Source organism: Branchiostoma belcheri, unplaced genomic scaffold (genome assembly GCF_001625305.1).
Source record: "Branchiostoma belcheri isolate BF01 breed outbred unplaced genomic scaffold, Haploidv18h27 scaffold115, whole genome shotgun sequence".
Lineage (NCBI taxonomy): Eukaryota > Metazoa > Chordata > Leptocardii > Amphioxiformes > Branchiostomatidae > Branchiostoma > Branchiostoma belcheri.
In genome coordinates, this window is record NW_017802547.1 from 663,901 (window position 1) to 687,826 (window position 23,926).

General features: G+C 40.3%; 1 protein-coding gene across 6 annotated transcripts in view; it reads right to left on the minus strand.

The window, feature by feature from the left end:
* Positions 1 to 5,410: 5,410 nt before the first annotated feature.
* The window catches only part of LOC109462331 (V-type proton ATPase 116 kDa subunit a-like), a 32,169-nt gene continuing 13,653 nt past the window's right edge, over positions 5,411 to 23,926 (minus strand). For 3 of the 6 annotated variants that reach the window (XM_019758871.1, XM_019758873.1, XM_019758869.1), the window contains exons 6-21: positions 22,105 to 22,231; positions 21,772 to 21,854; positions 21,278 to 21,371; positions 20,679 to 20,891; positions 19,950 to 20,100; positions 13,546 to 13,685; positions 12,766 to 12,905; positions 11,427 to 11,523; positions 10,818 to 10,936; positions 10,517 to 10,646; positions 9,992 to 10,078; positions 9,562 to 9,675; positions 7,985 to 8,110; positions 7,369 to 7,486; positions 6,694 to 6,865; positions 5,411 to 5,739 (exon numbers count right to left, since the gene is read on the minus strand). In XM_019758871.1, the coding sequence (XP_019614430.1) occupies positions 5,652 to 5,739; positions 6,694 to 6,865; positions 7,369 to 7,486; positions 7,985 to 8,110; positions 9,562 to 9,675; positions 9,992 to 10,078; positions 10,517 to 10,646; positions 10,818 to 10,936; positions 11,427 to 11,523; positions 12,766 to 12,905; positions 13,546 to 13,685; positions 19,950 to 20,100; positions 20,679 to 20,891; positions 21,278 to 21,371; positions 21,772 to 21,854; positions 22,105 to 22,231 (1,999 nt within the window). In that variant the 3' untranslated portion in view covers positions 5,411 to 5,651. The remainder of the gene's footprint in view (positions 5,740 to 6,693; positions 6,866 to 7,368; positions 7,487 to 7,984; positions 8,111 to 9,561; positions 9,676 to 9,991; positions 10,079 to 10,516; positions 10,647 to 10,817; positions 10,937 to 11,426; positions 11,524 to 12,765; positions 12,906 to 13,545; positions 13,686 to 19,949; positions 20,101 to 20,678; positions 20,892 to 21,277; positions 21,372 to 21,771; positions 21,855 to 22,104; positions 22,232 to 23,926) is intronic. The other 3 variants (XM_019758874.1, XM_019758870.1, XM_019758872.1) reach the window with 3 other exon arrangements.

Sequence of the window (23,926 nt, forward strand, 5' to 3'; positions counted from 1 at the left end):
TCAGGCATAAAACATGCAGGCTATGAGGCCTTCCTTGACCATCCTACGGTCTCACAGCGCCATAGCGATATTAGCCAGAACTGCAACATGTACCGTTGGTGCGGTCACAGAGTTAGGCAAAACTTTAGGGAGACCGTTAAGGCGGTCACAGAGTTAGGCAAAACTTTAGGGACACCGTTGGGGCGGTAACAGAGTTAGGCAAAACTTTAGGGACACCGTCGGGGCGATCACAGAGTTAGGCAGAACTTAAGCGAGACCGTTAAGGTGGTCACAGAGTTAGGCAAAGCTGTGAGACCGTAGGATTTTTGCACAGAACAATTTCTGCACCTTTCTCTAGTATTGTGTAGCACTACTTTGTACCCGTACGGGGTTCGCCCATGAATACTGTGTTGTGCGGTCGGAACCATTTAAATCTCACGAACATGCAAATGAGGTAATTTATACCATTTAAATCTCACGAACATGCAAATAAGATAATTTTTATGAAGATCACGCCGTGTGGCGCTACACATGTCCATAAAACGTGACTCAAATGCTAAGTTATATATTTTGAAGTTTCTTCCGGTTCTTAAGAAGCCAACACGACCAATTGTACCGTGTCGGCATCAAACACAACCGGGCCGCCATGTTTGTTCACGTGTTGAATAATAAACGTAGCGTGCCTTTCGTAGTAACATTCCCGAAAACGCCGCCGAAATTGCGCTTTCCTGTTATGATTTTTTGCTGAAATTGTGTTGTTACGATTATCGCTATTGTTGTAATTAATAAATGTTAGAGTATGAAATAGTCGTTCCCTTGAGTGCAAAACGTCGAAACCTGGCCGATGGACATGTGTAGCAGTGGCCTCTAGCGATTTGTTCCAAACTGCAGGGTCACATTTACCTGTGGCTGACGTAACTATGACGTAACTGTAGTAGTACACAACTTACCGTACAAGTATCAAAGCGCAAATCTACGCCGACTGAACACGCACCATAATTCAACTTTTACAGTCTCAAAACTGACGTATTCCTCTAACATTTACCACAGGTTCCATCTCGATGCCACGCACAGAACAATTTCTGCACGTTTCTCTAGTATTGTGCAGCACTACTTTGTACCCGTACGGGGTTCGCCCATGAATACTGTGTTGTGCGGTCAGAACCATTTGAGTCTCACGAACATGCAAATGAGGTAATTTGTACCATTTAAATCTCACGAACATGCAAATAAGATAATTTTTATGCAGATCACGCCGTGTGGCATTACACATGTCCATAAAACGTGACTCAAATGCTAAGTTATATATTGTGTAGTTTCTTCCGGTTCTTAAGAAGCCACCACGACCAATTCTACCGTGTCGCGCACCAAACACAACCGGGCCGCCGTGTTTATTCACATGTTGAAGAGTATATGTAGCGTGTCTTTCGTAGTAACATTCCCGAAACCTGGCCGAAATTGCGGTTTCCTGTTATGGTTTACCCTGCCATGTTTTTAGCTGAAATTGTGTTGTTATGATTATGGCTTTTGTTAGAATTTATAATTTTTAGAGTATGAAATAGTCGTTCCCTTGAGTGCAAAACGTCCTGACGTCGACGAAACGTCAGGACGAAACCTGGCCGATGGACAGTGTAGCAGTGGCCTCTAGCGATTTGTTCCAAACTGCAGGGTCACATTTACCTGTGGCTGACGTAACTATGACGTAACTGTAGTAGTACACAACTTACCGTACAAGAATCAAAGCGCAAATCTACGCCGACTGAACATGCACCATAATTCAACTTTTACAGTCTCAAAACTGACGTATTCCTCTAACATTTACCACAGGTTCCATCTCGATGCCACGCACAGAACAATTTCTGCACCTTTCTCTAGTATTGTGCAGCACTACTTTGTACCCGTACGGGGTTCGCCCATGAATACTGTGTTGTGCGGTCAGAACCATTTGAGTCTCACGAACATGCAAATGAGGTAATTTGTACCATTTAAATCTCACAAACATGCAAATGAGATAATTTTTATGAAGATCACGCCGTGTGGCACTACACATGTCCATAAAACGTGACTCAAATGCTAAGTTATATATTGTGTAGTTTCTTCCGGTTCTTAAGAAGCCAACACGACCAATTCTATCGTGTCGCGCACCAAACACAACCGGGCCGCCATGTTTGTTCACATGTTGAATAGTAAAAGTAGCGTGTCTTTTGTAGCAACATTCCCGAAACCTGACCGAAATTGCGGTTTCCTGTTATGGTTTACCGTCCCATGTTTTTAGCTGAAATTGTGTTGTTATGATTATGGCTTTTGTTAGAATTAATTAGTGTTAGAGTATGTAATAGTCATGTACGTCGATGAAGGTTAGACATCCAGGTAATACGATATGCCAAAAAACAGTTACTCAAGCAACTGGATATGATTTTGAAAACGTCAGACGTTTCAGCTAGTATCCACTAGCTTTCGTCAGTGACTGAGAGACCAGAGGGGAAAGCAGGTTTATATACACAACCTGTTGATTGATATGCAAATAAAGTGAAGACAAATTTTTGGAAGTCGAAAAAGGAACAAAAGTCAGACAAGTCAAGACAAGATGACAAGACAGTCTGAAAGCTCCTGTTATACAGTCTTGTTAACTTTAAGACGCTCCCAGTAAGTATGTGGCTGATTTGCAGACAGAAACTTGTCAATAATCTTTTTTTAGCAGAGAATGGATGGAAAGTGTCGTAAAAAGCTTTATTTGTCAGAATATCCCCTCTCAAAGCCTGCCTTTTCTTCTGAGTCTCCGGTACTGTTTAGCCAACACAAGGTCGTCCGACGGTCTCACAGCGCCACCTAGCGATAGTTGTGAGTATGTAGTATCAAATGACCATCAAAACACAAAGGGCCACCCTGCCTCACGCCAGGTTCTGCTGTACTGATCTCTAGTGTATGGCCGTTCCCTACAATGTTTTGAAAGTTAAATCACTAGGCTTTACCAGGCTTCTCACTGGCGGCAACCTGTACTCTACGAACCTGGAAGTACGTGTTGCAATTCCGATTAATATTGCTGGGTGGCGCTGTGAGACCGTCGTATGAGCGTACACATGTGTTGGCTAAACTGTAGACTGTTGAATCTAATTGTAAAAGGCAGGCTTTGAGAAGGGATATTCCGCATGAGAAATAATGATTCTTACCGGCGTTTTCTTCCTACAAATGAACCATAGACTTGCTGGGAGTGTTTCAACGGTCACAAGCCGTTAATTTAGGGAAGAAAGGGCCGAGAAATGCCGCATACTGTTGGAAATGTCCCGTGTCCCGACTAATTATCGTCACTGCTTGTATAGATATCCGTGAGACAGCGTGGACATAAGTCCCAAAATGCATCGTGCGCATGCCGATTGAAGCGATATTATGTAAGATGTAGATAAACGCTACAATTCTATAGTGGTAACTGCCAGGAATTTCATACTTGCAGCATTTGAAAGTTAAGTGAAGGTTAACATTACTAAACCATAACTTAATCACACTATGGCTAATTTGCATAATTTATACAAGAAGGAAATGTTATACTAGTAATCGATTTCTATGATAAAACTGTCATTGGATGGAGAATACGATCAACTGATAAAAACATAAGTTGGTGGAAGCATGAGATCGTGGAACTCTAGTTTAACCTTAGTTATTGATTTGCATAATTTATGAGGAAATGCTAGAATAGCTTTCTTTGTTAAGATGGACAAGACAACAAACTTCAGATTCATAGTTTGTATATTCTCAGTGCTACAATTTGCAGTTTTGACTTCGCTACAGCTGCTTTATATATTCATGTAATGTATATATCGGTTACCGATCAAGCCACAAGATATCACCAGACAATATACTGCATAAAATTTCACACTATTTCAGACTATTACTTTTTTGCAAATACATCTCTGATCACTTCTACCATTACTTACGCATTAGAGTATCTATCTAACTTCACTATGATAAGCAGGAATGGTTTCTATAGCAACTGTCAAAAGTTGATTTTGATCTATCTAATCATATCAAGATAAAGGCAAATAGTGCTGAACAGAGAAAGAAGTATGTGTCATTGTTTGATATGACTTGGCCGGGAATCAAACCAGATACTTAGCAAATACAAGAGGAAGTATCTCCCTGCTACATATAGGCCCATGCACCGGTACATCTTGTGATTACATGTTCACAATCTGACAGTCTATTACTTGTTATAATTACTACACTTCTCCATCCTTGCTAGTATACTTACAATATTGTACTTAAGGAATGTGCAATCACTCACAAACTGACTTCTTACTAGATCACCTACACACAAATCCAATTATTTTCAGGGACAGGGAAACCGACAGCAGAATAATCTAAACCAGGATAGTGAGTGAGTGAGTGAATATTTTGGCAAGATATTCATCCTTGGGCAAAAGTAATAAAAACGGGGAAAAAATCTTAACACAAAGAAGTGATTGCACTATGCATTAAATTTTCTGATAACTGTAAACTTTAAGTCATTTATTTTCGCAGGGTAATTTAATTTTGGGGTAGAAAGGAAAAGAGCTTCTCAGTGTTTTAAGTTTGTGGTTGAAACAATACTGTAGTACAATGTACAGTAGCACTATATTGGAAATGCATACTAGCTCTGGTGTGATAAATTTAATTTGTTGGTTCTCAATTCTTTTTAAATACGCTTTAATAACTGGAAAAAAACATAATGAAAACTAGAAACTTAAGGTAAAATTTGCAAAGCAGTGATGTAGCGTCGTGTGGTGTAGCGGTGGCCCCGACGTACCCTTGGGAAAGGTACAATGTACTTTACACGACTTTCCTCACTTCACTCAGGTGAAAATGAGTACCTAGCTTCGGTAAGGAGCGTCTTATCGGATGGGACGTTAAAAAGGAGGTCCCATGTTTGAGGAGAGACACACCTCAAGCACGTTAAAGAACCCACATGAGTGGAAGTGGAACAAACCGTTATGGAAATGGGGTAGGGAATTTTCCCGACCAGCCTCACAACCCCTGCTTCTCCTGTTGGGTCAGGTAGTCCTCACTACTTGTAAGAAATTGGGCTGGTCTCAACCCTGATGTTTCTGACTCAGGTAGAAGAAGAGTTGCTGTTACAGTTCTTCTCAGTAACCCTTAACCCAGGTGAGTGGTAATACCATTCAGGTGGTAATGCCATTCAGGTGATACCATTCAGGTGGTTAACCAACCTTGAAGTGGCCTAACGGCCGTGTTACGTGGCGACCACTAAGTAAAAAAAAATGCATAATGTTTACTTTCTCATATGGTCTGCTCTGTTAATTCTTACTTAAACACATTCACATATATGGAGTCTTACTATAAAATTGCAACATCATGTAACCAAACACCAGTTACCATGGTGAGTCTGGTGACAGACAGTCTGGTTCAGATTATTGACCAGGTCAGTGTTTGGAACAGAGTAAAAACAATATGTTTTCCTTCAACAAACATAACCAGGTCTTTGCCTGGGTGTACTTGGAGTGAAAGTTATATTCAAGTTTTCCTTCCTGGCTTCTGTTTTTTTTATGATGTCAACTTGCTCTAGTTTTAACTTGAAATGTCCAAGAATCAGGAAAATTAATTGGTGTGGCCTAATCATCTTCATCTAGAGTTACTACAGAATGGTTGACACTTGACAGTTGCAGTAGTGGCTTGGTATATTAGTTATGATCCTCCATGAGTGCTTCGAAGGAGAAGGGGACAAACTGGTGACCCTCGCCCTTGTAAAACTTGCTCTGGAACTCCACCCTGAAGAACAGAGGTTACAACAACTTTAGAACCATTCTACAACTACTGGTACTACAGCTGGACCGCTAAGAATGTCACAACATATATATACATCTCCACTGACTTCAACAGTGACAGAGAGTCCAGCATACTAGAACACCCTACTAATGCTTTAAATGTGACTGTCAATGGGAAAATTCTAAGGGACAACCAAAAAATGGTCACATTGGACAGGTTGTCCTTGTGTAGAGATAGTGACTAGCGGTGAGTACCTGTATAGAAAATTGAACCTGAACCTGATTATTGTACAGTAGTACTGTATCATATTTTGGAGCACAAAACACAAGTACAGGTCACTCTCACTAGTGTGTATATCTACTGTATCACTCAGTACCAAACCTTGTGGCCCACCAACTTTTTTGTCGGCTTAATTAAAGCTGAACACAGTTACAGAAAGAGACAAACATGGATTTAGGCTAATCTAGTTTGATTCAGGATTATTTTCTTTACCTGCCATGGCCAGATTATTTAAAGATGTGTGTACAATCTACAGAAATGTACATCAGGTCCGATGATCCGGTTTTCGCGTTTCAGTTTTTTGAACTCTGTTCCTGAATGTTGTTCCAGTTTAAACCGATCTGGCTGAACAGGTACCCACCCCTAGTAGTGACTAATACGGGTTTGACTGTATATCAATGACCATGGCAGGTGGTCCTTAGTAGAAGTGGTCATTAATATTACAGGTTTGGCTGAATTTCAATGGTCAGATCTACATGTAGGTAGTCCTTATGTAGAGGTGGTCACTAGAACAGGTTTGACTGAATATCAATGGCCAAGTGGTCCTGAATACAGTATACATGTGTATTGTATCAATGGCCAGGTAGTCCTTCTGTAGAGGTGGTCACTAGCACAAGTTGGAATGTATATACATTTTGTACACTGTAGTTCTTGTGAAAAAGCCTGCTTGGTACTTACCAGTGCAGACGCAGGGCGTGCAGGAAAGCAGACAGCCCCTCCATGACCAAGAGGATGGCAACAGTCAGCACAGCGAAGGCTGGGAACACAAGGATGGTGACCACGGCTCCCACCCAGCCCTTGAAGCCCAGCCCGATGTGCAGAACCATGCTCCACAGGACCTCTGATAGCTCTGTAGGAACAATACAGGCTCGTTTAATGGCAATATTAGGCATATCCATTGCATATCCATGCCCAACAGGGGCTACAGGAAATCAATTGATGTACATGTAGCAAACATTTGCGGTCTGAGAAAAATGGACATGTTCGTGGAACTATATCTTTTTGTGGTGGTGGCAGGTGCAGAAAAAAAAAGTCGCAAAATTATTAGTTCACAGTAGTAAGGCCACACCAATTTAATGTGTTGGTTCTCGGATTCACCTCTTCATTTTTTCTGATTTGCAAAAAAAAGATTCTCGGTTCTGAATCAACTCAAAAATCTTCATATTTTGCTGCCAACAGTTGAGGACAGTCTTTTTCTTCAAAAATCTATTTTACGCGAGAAATGATTCAAACAAGTAGTGCACGACTTTCAAGAAATGCATGGCATTTGCATACGTTTAGCACAACTTTGCCCAGGTGTAGATGAAGTTAGTGGAGGTCTGTATTGTATGTGTAGAAAACAGCACAACTTACGGGCATGAGCCAGACTAAGAGCCCAGAGTCGCAGGTAGGAGGCCGTGTGGGAGATACACCCCAGACAGAACTCTATAGTGTGGATGGCCTGGTGGATCAGGATCTCTCCTATGTCAAACTGGATGGAGGAAGAAAGACTGTCACAATATTGATCTTTCAGCAATGATTTATGTACGTTATATGCATGGTTTTGATGTTTACATGTACATCAAGTCTCTCGAAATTTGTCGGGTTTTAGGCATGCACCACATTTCTTCTGGTTGCACCCACTAAAAATTTCCCTCTATCATAAGAACTGCTGTGTTGGAGATTTTCTTATTTACATTTGTATCTTGTATATCTTGAGAATTCTGTGAAAGCTGAAATTGAATTTTGCATATTATAGATTTTTCACATTGCATGTAAAATTTTTGCCAACATACAACTTTGCATAATATGCAAAAAGTAACAGAAAAAAAGTATTTTGAGTCCAGTAGATATTGAGCTAAGCTGAGTTATCATTCTGTGAATCAAAACTAATGTCAAAAGGGTGACGAAAATCAACATAACAAAACTCGCAGTTCAGCCTCATAGTTACAAAGAGCTGTACAAATACACCAGTCCCCCATCTGCCCACCTCCTCCTCCTCCTTGTGAGCGGGGGCCCCCTCGGGCGGTGGCGGGGGCATCTCCCCCTCGTCCTGGTCCATGATGACCGCGGTGTCCTCCGAGGCACCGTTGACCTGCATTTGGACAGTCCCAAACTGTAACAGAACACAAGGCAAGACAAGAAGCTGACAGCCGGGCCATGCAGGAGGGTGGGGAGGGGGGCTGGACAAGGTTCACATGACAAAACATGCTGCTAAAAGCTGCTGAAGTCCCTGAGGCTCTGCCCCTGTGGTGTTGCCAAAAAATTCCAGAAAATCTTTCAACAAAACAAAGAATACTGCAAAGAAGAAAAATGGAAAGAAAAACAAAAAAAAAATGCCTGGATAAAAAAGTTAAAAGTTGCAAAAGGCTATTGTGGAGTAAAAAATTGTGTTCTGTATTTGTTGCTTCAGATGGCGACATCAAGCCTGGTGTACATGTATCTGGTGGCTTCAGGCATTAGCCTCAAGCATTGAATCTCTGCACGTAAAAGAGCCCAACACACTTACTGAATGTGCTTGGCAATAACGACAATGCCAAATTGCAATCAGAAAAGCATTACACTTTGCCATTTTACCACTTTACCATGATTAAGCCTTGAGTTTGTTGTAAAAAATGGCAGCACAAAACATATGTATTGCACAAAAAGTACCAAAATGTTGTCACTTCAACCAAAATGGCAGTTGTCTTTTTAAAAAATAGAATAAAAAGATCATAGTTTTATTTCATTTCCTATCTTTCAAAAGTGGGAAAAGAGAGTAAAATCTTGTGAGCTACGACATGGGAACCTTGCATCAGCATGACTAGAGAAAGAGAGATGAACTGTGAAGACCCTGAAGCTCCATTTTACACCAAAGTTTGCAGCATATCAGAGAGAGAATGCAGCCATGTTTTCAGCGAATGAGCTGTGTGCGGGGCAGCAAAGATATGAATGGGAAATGTTTGACTTGGGGAGCCTTTTGCAGATATCACACATGGACAAACATACATAGACATGGACAGGCAGTATGGCATAGTTTTCCACTGGTGTACTTGTGATTGATATTGGTTAGTTGTAGTAATAATCATGTTATTTCATAACAATACATTTTGAGTGAGGAAAATCACAGTAGATTAACAATATTGTGCTTGCTGTCATGCAATTACTGCTTAAAATGAATACACTAATAATACATGACTTAAAGACAAGATGTACATAATCTTAAAACAAAGGAATCCAAGCTTCAATGGTGGTGCCATGCAATGTCAAACCCAAATAATATGAAAAAAAAAGTTTTTATAAGATAGTAACCATTGAAACAATTACAAATTAATAACCAAGATAGTAACCATTGAAACAATTACAAATTAATAAACGTCTGACGTTTTCAAAATCATATCCAGTTGCTTGAGTAACTGCTTTTTGGCGTAACAAATTAATGTACTTCACACAAAAAGTTCCATAAGAAGAAAAAAAGCCTCTCAAAAGGAACAAAAGGCATGTGTAGAAAATGTATGACAACACAGGGGTTATACATGTACACAATTCCACGGCACAACAACATCAGAACCTGGAGCCTCTGCTCACCCTTACGGTACGCTTGCCGCTCTTGTGCGCACGCCACTCGAAGTACGGCTTGATGAACAGCATACATGGGACACAGGCCACGGCTACCAACACCAGGAAGATCTGCAGCCCTTTCTGTGGGGATGATTCAGTAGGAAAGGTCAGGAGACATTGTGCATGCCTGCCACCAAGCAAGTCACAAAGGAACTGCAAGGGACAGGAGCTGGCTGACAAACATCTGACAGGTGGCACCAAGCATTACAGGTGTTGCACAGCACAAACCTGTTCTGTTTTACCCTCCATCCATGGGCATCGCCATAATGTTTTATGACATCATGGGTCAGCCATCTTGATTCCAACAGGCTGACCTTACTCAACCAATCATAGAACGACTCAGTCCTAATTTAAAGAGGAAATTTTTTTTTACAGAAACAGATAAATATAGGCTTACCTGCCCGCTGTACATGTAGTCATCCTGACTGTCAGGAAACTTGAACAGGAACATGTTGATCATGGTGATCAGGAGACTGGGAGCTTTCTGAAACAAAAAAATTAAACCAAAACTCAGCTTTCACAGCTTTTAAAGTACATGGAATATTCCTCTTTAACTTACATGGGCATGGAAGGAAGCTTTAACAACTGTTACATGCTTTTGTTTTGGATTGGTTGAAAGAAATCTGTAACATAAGCACAAGACAAAACTCAAATAGATTCTAAGATAGATGCTATTTCCAGAAAATGAGATAATCTCTAATATTCTTCCAGCTTGCCATGAGACCATTCTGGCCCCAAATTTGCCCTTCCTGTCAGTCTGTTGTTACACCATTTCTCCCCACACATTCACACTTCCCTCCACTATACTGCATCAAATTAACTAACAGACAAAAGCAAACAAGCACAGCAAAAACAAAACATTCCATTCAAGAAGCAAAATGAATTTATTTGTAAAAGAGAGAAAGAAGAGGCCAAATCTTACGTAAGAGATGCTTGCATCATAGGCGATCCACTTGAAGAAGATGATAATGACCATGTACCCAAAGATGCACATCAGGAACATCAGCTGGGGGATGAACACACTGAACATCGACAGTGGGTCTTTGAAGAACCTACAGAGAAAAAGCAAAGTGATGATGAGCACACATCTAAATATCACTCACTCATGCTAACTATTTAGTTAATCATCAGTAATAATAATCAACAGTCAAATGGCTATTGAAAAGATGTGTTATACACATGTAGAACAGTTTGTAAAATACACCATAGAGAGGTTGACTGACCGATAGTTGCTAAGACTGAGGCAGACTCCAAAGCTCATCTGTATCACTCCAAGGGTCACTGACATCTTCATCTTGAAGGAGTTCAGGAAGGTGATCTTGTTCTCAGCCAAATTCCAAATCTGAAAAAGAGATAAATTACAATGTTATTTCATTAGGTCCCCAGCACAGAAAAAAAGGCAAGGAAAATGAAGCTTGAACATTAAGATTAACATCAATTCTGTCGCATACTTTCCAAGGATTGAGAATGAGAAAAAGCCAAGCCTTCAAGTATCAACCAAGAATTGAGGTGTTCAAAAAAAAGATTGGCTGTAACAGATCATTCACTGTAATATAGCTAGCTGCTGCTGCGCTGCATGTCTGCGAAGCTGGTGTGTTATGCCGAAGGTCAGTTATGCCGACTATACCGATACAACAGAGTGCCTTCAACACCTAAATATCTGAAGACGTGTGTGCAAACTGCAGGATTACTAGTGCTGTATTTTTTTGGCGTGTCATATGGTGTCCAGTGGAATTAGAAGTATCAAAGTCAATGTTATACCAAAGATGGAAGATTTAGACCTTGTGGTAAGTTTTAGGAGACACTGAGTATATGAGAAATATTATACTTACTGGGTCTATCCCAAATGGATATGGGCTGGCAGGCTTGTAGATTGCAGTCACATTTGGGTCCAGCTCAAGAAGTTCATTGTTTTTGATGTCATCATCACTGAAAATGTACACAAAATTACTTGAAAATACAACTTGACAAAGGTGATACAACTCTAAGTCTTCTTTGTCCAGATGTGGTCTTGAAGAAAATCTTGGTTTGACATACATTTAAATGCACAAAGATAATCTATTTTCAATCGTCATACATTTTATGATTGCGGAATCCATGATTCCAGTTAATATTACTAACATGTTATTTGCAGATTCCTGAAAAAAAAATTTTGTATGATTATTTCACTGCTCTGCTTGGTGAGACTGACCTTGGTGCTGAAATGCCATCATCCAGGACATTTTGACAATAATCTAAGAAATTTTCTTACACATTTTTTTAATTTTGAAATAAAAGTTCTACCTAGATAAAGTAGATATTTCTGAAACAATAATGATGAACTAGAAAGGCCAATATTTGCTTAGGAGCAAATACAGCGATGGCTTCACCACATTTTACGACATGGTAGGGAAAGAATGAGAAACACAAGGGAAAACAATGATTTACATTGATATAACTATAATATGAAGTAACATACAACTAAAACAACAGTTGGATAGCTATTCCCTACATTATTGGTTAGGATTTTTAATTGCATAATGCAAACTGTTGATTTTCAAATATAAAAAAAAACATTCATGCCCCGCATTCCAATGCTGGAGCAGGAAAGCTTAAAATACCTACCAAAACACTTGAATACAGACATACTGTCAGTATGAAAATGCTCTGTGCAGGTGTTAATCAAGTTAAATCCCAACAGCCAATCAGCAAGAAATGCTCTGTGCAGGTGGAAATGCTCTGTGCAAGTGTTAATCAAGTTAAATCCCAACAGCCAATCAGCAAGAAGAATAGAGGAAAGCTACATGCCTATTGGTTGATGCCCTGCATTCCATTGTGATGACTCATGCCCAAACGTGGTACACAGCACAGTAATACATTTGCTATAACACAGCCAAAAAGCTCAAATAAAACCATTCTAAAAGCCTATATCACCAAAATTTAAAAAACGCCTGGGGGTATTTGCCCACTGTACCTCCATACCAAATTTCAGGTCCTTAGGCCCCAAAATGAAGAAGCTGAATCCATTTAAAAAATGGCAGGAGAAGAAGAAGGAGAAGGAGAAGAAACATCAGAAAAGGCAATATGGTTTCACCACACCACTTCGTGGTGTGGTGAAGCCATAAATAATCCATGTTCTACTTAAATAGAGTACCTATTTTTTTGTAAGGATAATGATGAAAGCATCCGTACCTGATGTTTGCCATGTGCCAAGAAGAGCCGAAGATGTTGAGAGATTTGGAGAAGAAGTCGTTGTAGATAAACCCAGTGTAGATGGAGAAGGCTCCCATCAGCAGGATGATGTAACGTCCACCGAAGAAGATACTCCAGATCTGACAGGCAAAGAGGGAACTTCAATTAGAGATGTACATGTTTTATTTTATTTTATTTATTTCAACACCAAAAGCAAACCTTGCAGCAGGGATGAGAATCCCTGAATTGAAAGAGTTTGCGTACAGAAAAAAAAGGTTACAATAGGTTACAATGTAAGGGGTCATGTGATGTAACCACAGAGCATTTGGCTCAGAACCAAGAGGTCAGGGGTTTGAATCCTGCCATGTCACCAACCTGTGCCCTTGGGAAAGGCACTTCATTACCTCACTTTTCTCAGGTGTTAATGAGTATGCCAGAATGATCATTATCATAATTGTGGGCATTAAAAAGAAAAAAACAAAAATCAAAATAAATCTTCAACTACTATACATGTTATGCTTGTTTGATGAATATATTACATTAAATTTTAATACGATGAACATGTTATTTGCAGATTCTGGAAAAGAAAATTTCGTATATTTTACTGCTTTGCTTGGTGGAGAAGGAAGGGACTGACCTTGGTGCTGAAATGCCATCATTTGTGTGCTTGCCCTTGATTGGTACATCACTAATTGAACACCAAATATCCTCCAATCAGATTAGACTTTTCAATCTCCAATATGGAATTCATAATCACAAGCCTGCAATAATTAATCATACCCCGTCATCCTTTCTCTGGTTCATCAGCTGTTTCTCCCTCCAGACCATCCAGAGAGCGAAGAGCGCCATGATGAGCCCGTGTCCCGCGTCTCCGAACATCACCGCAAACAGGAACGGGAACGTGATGATAGTAAAGGGCGCTGTGCAGGACAAAACAGTTATTTGTTTATTGTTTATTTCAGGCTCAACAGCCCATAGTATACAGACATATAACATGACACAAATACATCTGAAAAAACAGCAAAGTATGTACAGATAAATCCAGTTGCTTGAGTATCTGTTTTTGGTGCATCTTATTACCTGGATGTCTAACCTTCACCAACATATTATTCGACAACCAATGTGATACTCAGCGCAAAGACGAAAAAAGGGGCTCAAACTGAGTGTAGACAATCTCCATGTTCCACGTGCACAACAAACACAGGACTTATAGCTGTATCCACTCCACTTCTAATGTTCAGATCAAAATGTATTGTTCAAAGCCAGCTGGATCCAACATGAACGGCTCAGCAAAGACAATCAGAAGGTAAAAACAAATCGCACTTATACTGTTCTCTCGACTCAACACTTGCAGAAGCAAGCCAAATGAAAGAACGGTATTGATTACCAGCATCGGAAAAATCAAACCAAACAGAGGAAGAACAGTCCTTAATTGTCTGGTGGTGTACCCACAGGCCATTGGTTTTTTCAAATCCACATACACTGTATCCTCGCGTAGAGCCGACAGATTGCCAGTTGCTGCTGGGACAAGTGGACGAACATACGAGCTCACAACCGACATTGCACCACTCCAAGCAGACTTTTAAAAATTTTTGACGTCGTTTCATTCGTTTTTATCAGCCTTTGTTTTTTGTACCGGTATCTCTTTTTGCCACCGTTCGGTGGTGTGTGGATACTATCTTGCTAATTGTCCTGTAGCTATTAAAAGATCTGCTGGGAGATTACCAAGGTTCCCTGTACACAACATGTCTGGCAACAGCAAGATGCAAGCAGGGTTGGAGGCTAAAACTGATGAGTGTGTCGTCAGGCAAGCTGAAAGTGATGGGGATACCCGTGATCAGCGCTACTCCCGAAATCCCTTCAGTCAGGGCCGTTCTCATAGCTACCGGCAAAGAGATGACGACAACACAGCGGCCAAGTGTGTGGTCAGAGCTGGAAACAGAACTGGAAAAACAGACAACACCAACTCCACTGATGACGAGATCCAATCGTGCCGTGTTGCGTCCATGTGCGAGGATCACAAAGGGTTTTTGAGGCCAAGTTCCGAGGACACACAGATAAAACAGCCACTGGAGAACACAACAACAGGCAACAGCAGTGGCGGGTCTTTCAACCTGACGGCACTCAGTGTCCCCACAGCCACACGCCAGCAAAATGTATACGAGAATGACAGTAACAGAGGTTCAACTATTAGCACTGCAGACGAGAACAAACAACCAGACTGTGCCGCCTCTGATAACGATGGGATCATACAGCCTTATGCTATTGCATATCTCTGCCCGAATCTGTCATATGAAGAAACTGAATTGCCCAAGGATAATGCTGAGACAAGATTAAAAGCCGCAGCTTTAAGCAGTAGCAATGATACCTCGACCAGCATGACAGCAGGGTGTGACTTAGCTGGAAATGATGCTGTATATGAGAATGACAGTATCAGGGATACAAACATCGGTGGTGCATCTGAGAACGAACAACCAAACAGTGTCCCCTCTGATGATGATGGCATCATACAACCTTATGCTATTTCGTATCTTAGTAGTAGCAATGATACCTCGTCCAACATGGCAGTAGGTTGTAGCCCAGTTGGAAATGATGCTGTTGCAGGGGATACTTCTAAACGCTACAGTAACATACCAAATAACCGTCAACCCTCAAATGCAAGTCCACCATATCAGAATGGTGCAAATTCGGAACATGGTGCACAGCCTGCAAATCCAGAAAGTGGTGCACAACCTCCAACTTCAGACAACTTGAACCAGAGCTTTATGTACAAATACAAGATGTACATGGCGAACATTCTCAAACAAGCAGCTTGTGGTAAGGCATATCTTTTTTACAATGCATCACTTACTCTTGTTTTGATTGTTTCCTGTATCATGTATTTTTTTACACATACAATACATTGAAATAGATTGAAATGGATTTTTGTTATATCTATACAAATGTATATAAATTTGGTACCATGTATTTTTGCTTTAAGGTGTTTCTGTTTCGCGATCTATTTTTCGATCATAGTGCAACAGTTACAGACATCCTTTGAAATCTACACTAGTAGCACTAGTCAACATTTCCGCATTCCTTTTTTCTTGTTTGGAGCATATCTGGTTGCTTTCAATGTTGTCCCTTAGGGCTAGGAGAATGTTGTGCTTCCTATCACAGTCCTGAAAAAATTGAGCTCCACAAGAAACTTTTCCTAAATTGAATGAAAAATGGGGCATTTTCACTGCAAAATTAGAATTTATCATGTTGTTTGCACTGCATGTCTGGGCAAAACTGTGGCTATATCCAGGGAGGCAATACTTGACAATGCCCGATGTTTTCTTCATTTTCTAGTGCAAATTTTGCAATCTATGGGAGGTTTTCCTAGGCCTTACCTTAATTTTTTTACATATTTTCCAGCTTGTACAAGTCAATGTGTGGGTCTTGCTGTACTAGCCGCTATCCTTGGTGCCTTAGTATTGACAGGCGGGATCTTTGCCGACTTATACTTCAAAAGCAACGGCCAGAATGTTCAAAAGGCAAGCCTGCATTTCATTTCGCTTTGTTGTTCAGCTTTGATTATTTCTTTGACAAAGGTTTTGTCGTGAGAAGAATACATGTACATGTACATTGTATGTCTGTTCTTTGTGGCACGATTTGTATTATAATTGCAATGTAAAGTGCAGTGATACAAAAAATGACTGGATTGAGGTGTTCAAAACTCATTATTGGATGAGGTCTATTGCTATAACTTACATGTACATGTACCATTGTCCAACATAACCCAAATGTAAAACAGCTACTGATATCATTTAAATAGTCTGGGCTAGCCATACAAGACCTACTTTTTATAAATATCTTTTAATGTTGTACCTGTATAAGTGTATGATACTAAACATAAATCACAAATTGTTTTGACATTGGAACATTATGACAACTTATAGACATTATGATGATTAATGGACATGCTTTTGTTTTGACTCATGAATTTTTTTTTACTGTTGTCCACACTTTGTTGCTTGACTAACTTGTAATCATGTCTTGTCCTGTGTAAATGTATGCTGGGCCCAATAGGAAAGCAGCTTCTACTAGTTGAATAGGCTACCCAGCCATTTCATGATTGTACAGACTTAGATTGGGATCTCTTATTCTTTAGAGACCATTCTACCAAATGGGAGTCTCTACAAATACAATGTTAGTGGTACAATTCTCTTCAAGTGATGTTTGACGTGCATCAATTGATTTTTCACAGCCCGTCCCTACTGCTGCCATACAGCAATCCCCTACTGTCTGCTGCAGCTCTGAACACACTGAGATGGGTAACCTCACAACTGTGTCTACGGTGAATGTTTATTGTTAAAGTTTCTATTTGGTGAATTTCTATAATTGATTGAATTACCATGTGGCAGGAATAAAAAGCTGGGCTGAGCTAGAAGTATGATTTTTTATGGTTCAATTATACCTTCAAAAGGGTGTATCTGTAGTGTCAATCTTTATGTTCATTGAGTTACACTATTTTTGATGCAGATGATGAAGAAAATGTTGTATTACGAAAAAAGGGAAAAGTTGCACAGGGGGCCCTGTTTTTGCAGGTGCCTTGCTGCCCAGAACAAGGATACCTACATTTTGTAGCGACCGTAGTGTGATCATGACATTACAGGTGTGCAATCATTAGTCTCACTATGCCGAGCCACACATGTACAGCCACATTACATAATTTTCACATACAGAAAGCAGTGCCATATGAGAAGAGCAAAGCTGATATCTCCATAAATTTCCATGTTATCACAGACTGTGACCAAAAAAGGTTACTTTGGAGGTACAACATCATCTGTTAAATCAACGTCCAAGAACTTGCGAGAGGCCACACTGTCACCAACCTCCACCAGCTCACAAGGTGAGTGAACTTAGTACCAAAATGGTTAGAATGAAGGGAGGTGAAAGTATATACATGTACATGTATACACTGGGTCACTTTATGTTAGTTTTTTACCTGTAGTAATTTTGGGCACCCTTGAGTAATATGCCACTACTTCTTGAGTGAGTGAATGAGTAATATAATGGGGATCTAGAATTCCTTACATTACAGTAGCCTAGTACATAGAGTTACTGCATGAATCTTAGTTACTATCTAAATGTGTTATTATTTTATTATTAATTTTCTGCAGAGATGACAGAGACTCAAACCTCGACCTTAGCAAAGATGTCCTTCCACCAAACAACGATGCTCCCCGACACAACCAGACCAGAACTGGAAATTACTAGCACCAGAACCATTGCCTCTTCCCACCGAACAGACGTTGTTACACCAAAATCATCCACTCATAAAGGTATTGTGTCTCTCAACAATACATGTAGAATCTGATCTTGTCAAAGATATTTAAGCATATACTCCTAAGTGACTGGGTGCACAAAATTCCTACCTAACTCGGTGAATGTCAAATCTTGATAGCTGATTTTGCAAAAGGAAAATCTACTATTATGGTTTTAAACGATAAATTTCAGGGCCACATAATACTTTTGGTTATTTTATTGTCACATTTCACGATCACAAACTATGATTTTGGATAGTTGCACATGGGTTGTAGGAAATTCAGCTACCTTAAGCATAAAAAGGCAGTGTTAAATCTAATGATGATTACATGATTGTATGACAGCTCCCATAAGCTCTTTACACATTCAGAACTTTGCCCAGAACACCAGCCGACCAAAGTGGGCTCAAGTTTGGGAGCAGCCTGACCATATTAAGGCCAAGTCTACCTTTCAATACAAATCATATCTAATTTGAGTTAAATTTGAGTCAAATTTGACTGCAAACCATGCCCCGGCCTACATCTACTCCGATCCTGAACACCAGCCAACCATGGCCAAACCTCCAGTCCATACCTGAATGTTTAAAAGTTTTGAAACATTTGGCTGGTGCAGTGAAACAGAAGCCGACTTGGCTGGCTAAACACCAGTCGACCTACTCCTAACCATGGTTGGGGGGAGTTCGGCTAGTGTTCAGGAGGCCGTATTCGGATATGTGTGACAGGGGCTTTGATCACTGGTTACAGAAAACCGTGGCGGAATCGTGAAGTCTCGAGCAAAGAAGGTCATCTTCGGGGGAACGGGAAAAGGCCGTGGAAAGTTTAAAAAGCCTCGTGGAGTGGCCGTGTCTGCACGCAATGAAATATTTGTGGCTGATTCAATGAACAGGCGAGTCCAGGTCTTCAACATGGACGGGAAATTTCTCCGCCTCTTCCCAGCGACAGTACCCAGAGAAAACGGAGGGGTAATGCGCCCTACGGATATAGCCATAGATGGAAAGGGACATGTGTGGGTAGCAGGTTCCCATGCTGGGAAGTCTGATCGTAATCGTGGATATGTGGTCAAGTACAGTCGAGCAGGTCGGCCAGATTCTAGCAACAAGTACTTGCTACAAAACATTAAAGGCTACCCTCCCAGCATTGCTTTCGACGCTGTGAACAACAAAGTCATTGTGGCCGCTGCCACTGACATCCACATCCTCTCTCCAGACGGGTCCTCCAAACCAAAATCATTCAAGGCACGTCAAGCCCTCTTTATTTCCACGGATAATGAAGGAAATATATTATTTACAGATCTCATGAGTAGCAGAGTTTATGCATACAGTCAAGCTGGGAATCGGCTCTTTAGGTTTGGAAAAGATGGCAAACGCAAAGGTCAACTGAATTCTCCCCAGGGTATCTATACAGACAAGTCGGGTAACTTCATCATCGCAAACTGGTTGAGCAACAGGGTAGACATGTTCGCAAGGCGCGGGAAGTCGGTTGAGTTTGTCCGTACCGTGGTTGAGGTTAAAGAGCCGTTTGGCATTGCTATCGGCCGGGATGGACAATTGGTGGTGACCATGTATAATGAACACACTGTGGCAATCTTTCCTCGCCATATGGTGTTTCCGTAATCGTGTACAGTTTAAGAGGTGGCCCAGGTAGAGTGCCAAAGTGTACTCCTTTAGCGGACTAACCCCCCTGACATGTTAACTGTATATCTGGCCACTTTTTATTCTTTCCGGCCGCTTCTGAAGCCTGGTAGTGCGAAATTTGCCAAAAGTTGAGCAAATTTAGTGTCCTAAGAACAAAAAATTGCAACCACATCAGCCCGTGATATGGCTAGTTATCACACGGGCCTGGACATCCGTATGGAACGTTATCAGGGCCCAAACATAAAAATGGATATCGTACCAGGGTTGACTTCGCAGTAGCTGGCCACTCCATAGGAATCCACCAGTGCCTGGAATCCTGACGTGAACTTGTTGGTTTTGTGGTAGGTCGGTGGGGCCTGCTTGGTGGTCATACGGTTCAGGATGGAGGGAACACTGGAACCACTATGCTCCTGTAACAATGTACAACAGATATATAAAACAGCCATTTACATGTAGATCTAGAACTTCTTGGAACAGGATATCAAAATCCATTCTTGACTCTTGATTTTTATTGGCTGCATTGGCTGTTACCACCTCATGGCAATAGTTTTTGAACAGATAATACAAAACAGCCATTCAGACCTTCCTGGAATGAGTAATACATATAAAAATCCATTTTTGAGTTATATACATGTATTATATACATCTAGGGTATGTGGATCTTTATTTGCTACATTGGCTGTTACCATCTAATGGAAAATGGTTTCTGAACAGTTTTAGTATGATCTATAATTCCTAAATTCTGAGTGGTGCAGGTAAAATTTGTCTGGTGCAGGTAATTTTCAATGTCATCTGCACCAGGTATAAACTTTTAATTATCTTTTTGATATATTTTTTACCCTTATGACCCTTATCTCTTTCCTTCTGACCTCAATGAAAACCAGCCTGGAGGCCTTTTTGTGAATAAAAATGGTTCAAACAGGTGCAGGCATGCAGAAAAAAGCCCTGTTTTTTACTCTATGCCAAACAACAACAAAAAAAAACGAACCGTTCCGCGTCTCAGTGCCAGCTGGATCCTCTCCAGATCGGCCACGGGGCACCAGCACTCGGCGATCAGACACTTCTGTGTCACGTCCAGGTTGAACAGGTTGAGGGTGTGGTAGATGGCCTTGATCTTACGAGCCTTGATGAACCACACCCGGATGTTCTTGGCCGCAGAGACCAGCACGCGGTGACGGTGGTCCTGCGTCTGGTTCAACACCTGTGCAAATAATGGAGATAACGTGACGTCAAAGGAGCGGTGGACTATTTGTTTTTGTTTCGTTTTAACCAGTAAATCGCCTCTTTAGGCGTAACACACCAGTTTTGTACATGTAAGTACAAGCTGCATAAGGCCGGACTGTAAGGTTTGAACCGCTCACACCGGGAAGGACCCCTACTTTTTTTCAATAAGTGTGGTGGGTTCTTAAACGTGTTTAGCTCTCCCAAACATATCTCCTGACATCATCACGCTTCCGACTTCAGAATAGTCAGCGAGTGCATCAAGCATCTGACAATAGAGCTAACAAGATGGACCGAAAATTTATGGCGAGTTCCTTTCTTGAACTTAGCGCTAACTCTATGACCACGAGAAAGCGTCATGCTTACCGTTTGTAGGTCTTCGATACGTGTCATGACTCCGATGGCCATCTCCCTACGCTCGGCGGGCGTCTCCGGACATGGGTACAGCGTAGCACGGAATCTGTTGGACAACGGATGGTTGTCAATACCATATATACATATACATCATCATGTCTTAATTTCTTAGAAAACTTTGCAATAAGCCCTGTCAAAAGCTTACACTTCATTGTATGATTACTAAATGAAAGACCTTTATTGTATGTTTATGCTCTTACAAGCTAAGTACAGGTCCTGGTCATGAATAAACAGGAAAGAATTCCAGTACAGGAAAAAATTACAGTTACTGTAATACATATGTACATGTACATGTATCTTATTTAAACTATACATACCAATGTAAACTACTATTTACAGGTTCAACTTCTAATCTTGCTTTTTGAGGCAGTTGTATATGTACAAACATACATGTATGGAGCTAATGATACATGGTTTGTCAAGGAATGGTTCAGTAGATAACGCACCCCTCGCAGATCTTCTTGACACGTGTCTTGAGCTGATCTCCTTGGAAGAAGATGATGAAGACACACTTGTGCACCTGGTCACCCTGGAAAAGCAAAAATTGCAAATTGAATCAAAATTAATATGAGTATTGCACCTTCTCTCATCATGATTGTGGCAATTGCGTATGAATCGTATGTTCTTGAGAATCGGTTATAAAGAAACTTCTGTTATTGTTGGCAAGACCACTGGCAGTCTTTTCTCCTAAGAAAAATTTGCCTTAAAAACCTTGAATTAAAACTTCAGTGTTTTATTGTGAGATAAAAGAATTTTGGAAGGTAGAGAAGGGATCATACCGTGACGGGATCTTCCAGGGGAGTCTCGATCTCGGTCTGACGGAGAAACACGTTCCCGCGACAAGCCCGCCACAGCATGCGCTCAAACGTCGGCAGACGCTCCCGGTTGATCACGCCAGCTACAAATCTGTATGTAAATGAAGGAATGAACTTTTCAGCACAATAAATATACAGTACAAATGTATGGCAAACAAGAAAACAACTTTCACACACTACTGCGTAATCACAGCATATGCACCTTAGTGCAGGTAAAATTGGGGCTGTGCAGGTATTTCTGATGTGTACATGTACCTGCACTGGTCCATGTACTGGGTTTATTATTACATGAATGTGGATTTTTATTTGCTGCAATGGCTGTTACCATTTCTTAATTAAGTATAAAGAAATAATTATATCATATTTTTGAAACAATTTTTAGTATTACATACTTTTATTGTCTGAGTATACCCGGTAACTTTTAATAGCTTTTATGAGGGAATAGCCTTGTATTTTAGAATTTTGTCTTGTTTTTGATTTTGAAAATTTAATGTATTACATACATTTGTACATATGGTGACCTACAAAAATGTATATAGGATGTACATGTACATGTAGGACATGGACAATACACTACGAATGTATTTATGATTTTCTTTCTTCACTATACATGTAATAGGGCAAGGCATTACAAAATGAAACTTATCTTCCACTGTACAGAATCATGATTAAATGTAGCAGAAAATTGGCCATGCAATATTCTAGTCTTTGGAGACTGTTGGTTTATCTATTTCACAATGGAACATTTCAGGAGAGCCTTATCAAAAATGTCTAACACCTGGATATCTGGAGAGTGCATACTGTACCTCAGAAATTTACTGTTGCTGCAATTAGCCTAGGGTAACTGTCAAAATTATGAGGGTTTATGTGTTTATTCATTGTACAACAATAGTACAAGGTACAAAGTATGCCATCTACTGGTACATAACAGTACTGCAGTTCAATAAGGCTAAATGTACTTAATACAAGAGTATGCCGTACGGGATTAGAATGGGCCTTTAATATTGTAGGAGGAATTTCTAACATCTAGACACTACACATTGTTCAATATATTTTATCCTACATGTAAATGTAAGGGATGTCACATGTCACTACATGTATGTACTTAGATTTTCTATCCAAGTCCATTGATCAGTAAATCCAGGGGTGGTATATACATGTAGAAGATGATAGACTCGTGTATATGACGTATTTCAAAATATTTAGACATTAAAATCAAAAAGCATTTGCTATCCACATATCTATAATGGCAGGAAGATAGTGCAGCAGAAAGGAAGATGATCTGTTCAACTGAAGGGAAATCTAATTATGTCTGCAGGCACCATGACCTAGGTTCTGAAGTGCAGCTATGATCTTATCACATCAAATGACATCTAATGGAATTAAACATGACTGTGTAATCATGTTATCTGTATTTCCAAGGGGAGGATCAGGAACAGTCATAGGATTATTTTTTTTTAACATGAAAAGCCAGTTGGTGCTCATGTCAACTCTATGTACATGACAATAATGTAAGGTTGAGGAGAATTTGTCACAAGAACATGGGTTTTTTATTGTTCTTATGTACCTAGAAAATTTTAATACATAAATATAATTGTTCATTTGGTGAAAAATACCACCTGCATAATTTTGCAGGTAAATTGGAACTGTGCAGGTACATTGTATCTTTTATGTCACGTAGTACGTACGTGGTTGTCACAGCCTTTTCTTACTGTTAGAGTTATATTTGATTTGTATGGTGCAGGTAGTTTTCCATGTTACTTGCAGGCTTGGCATTAAAAAATAG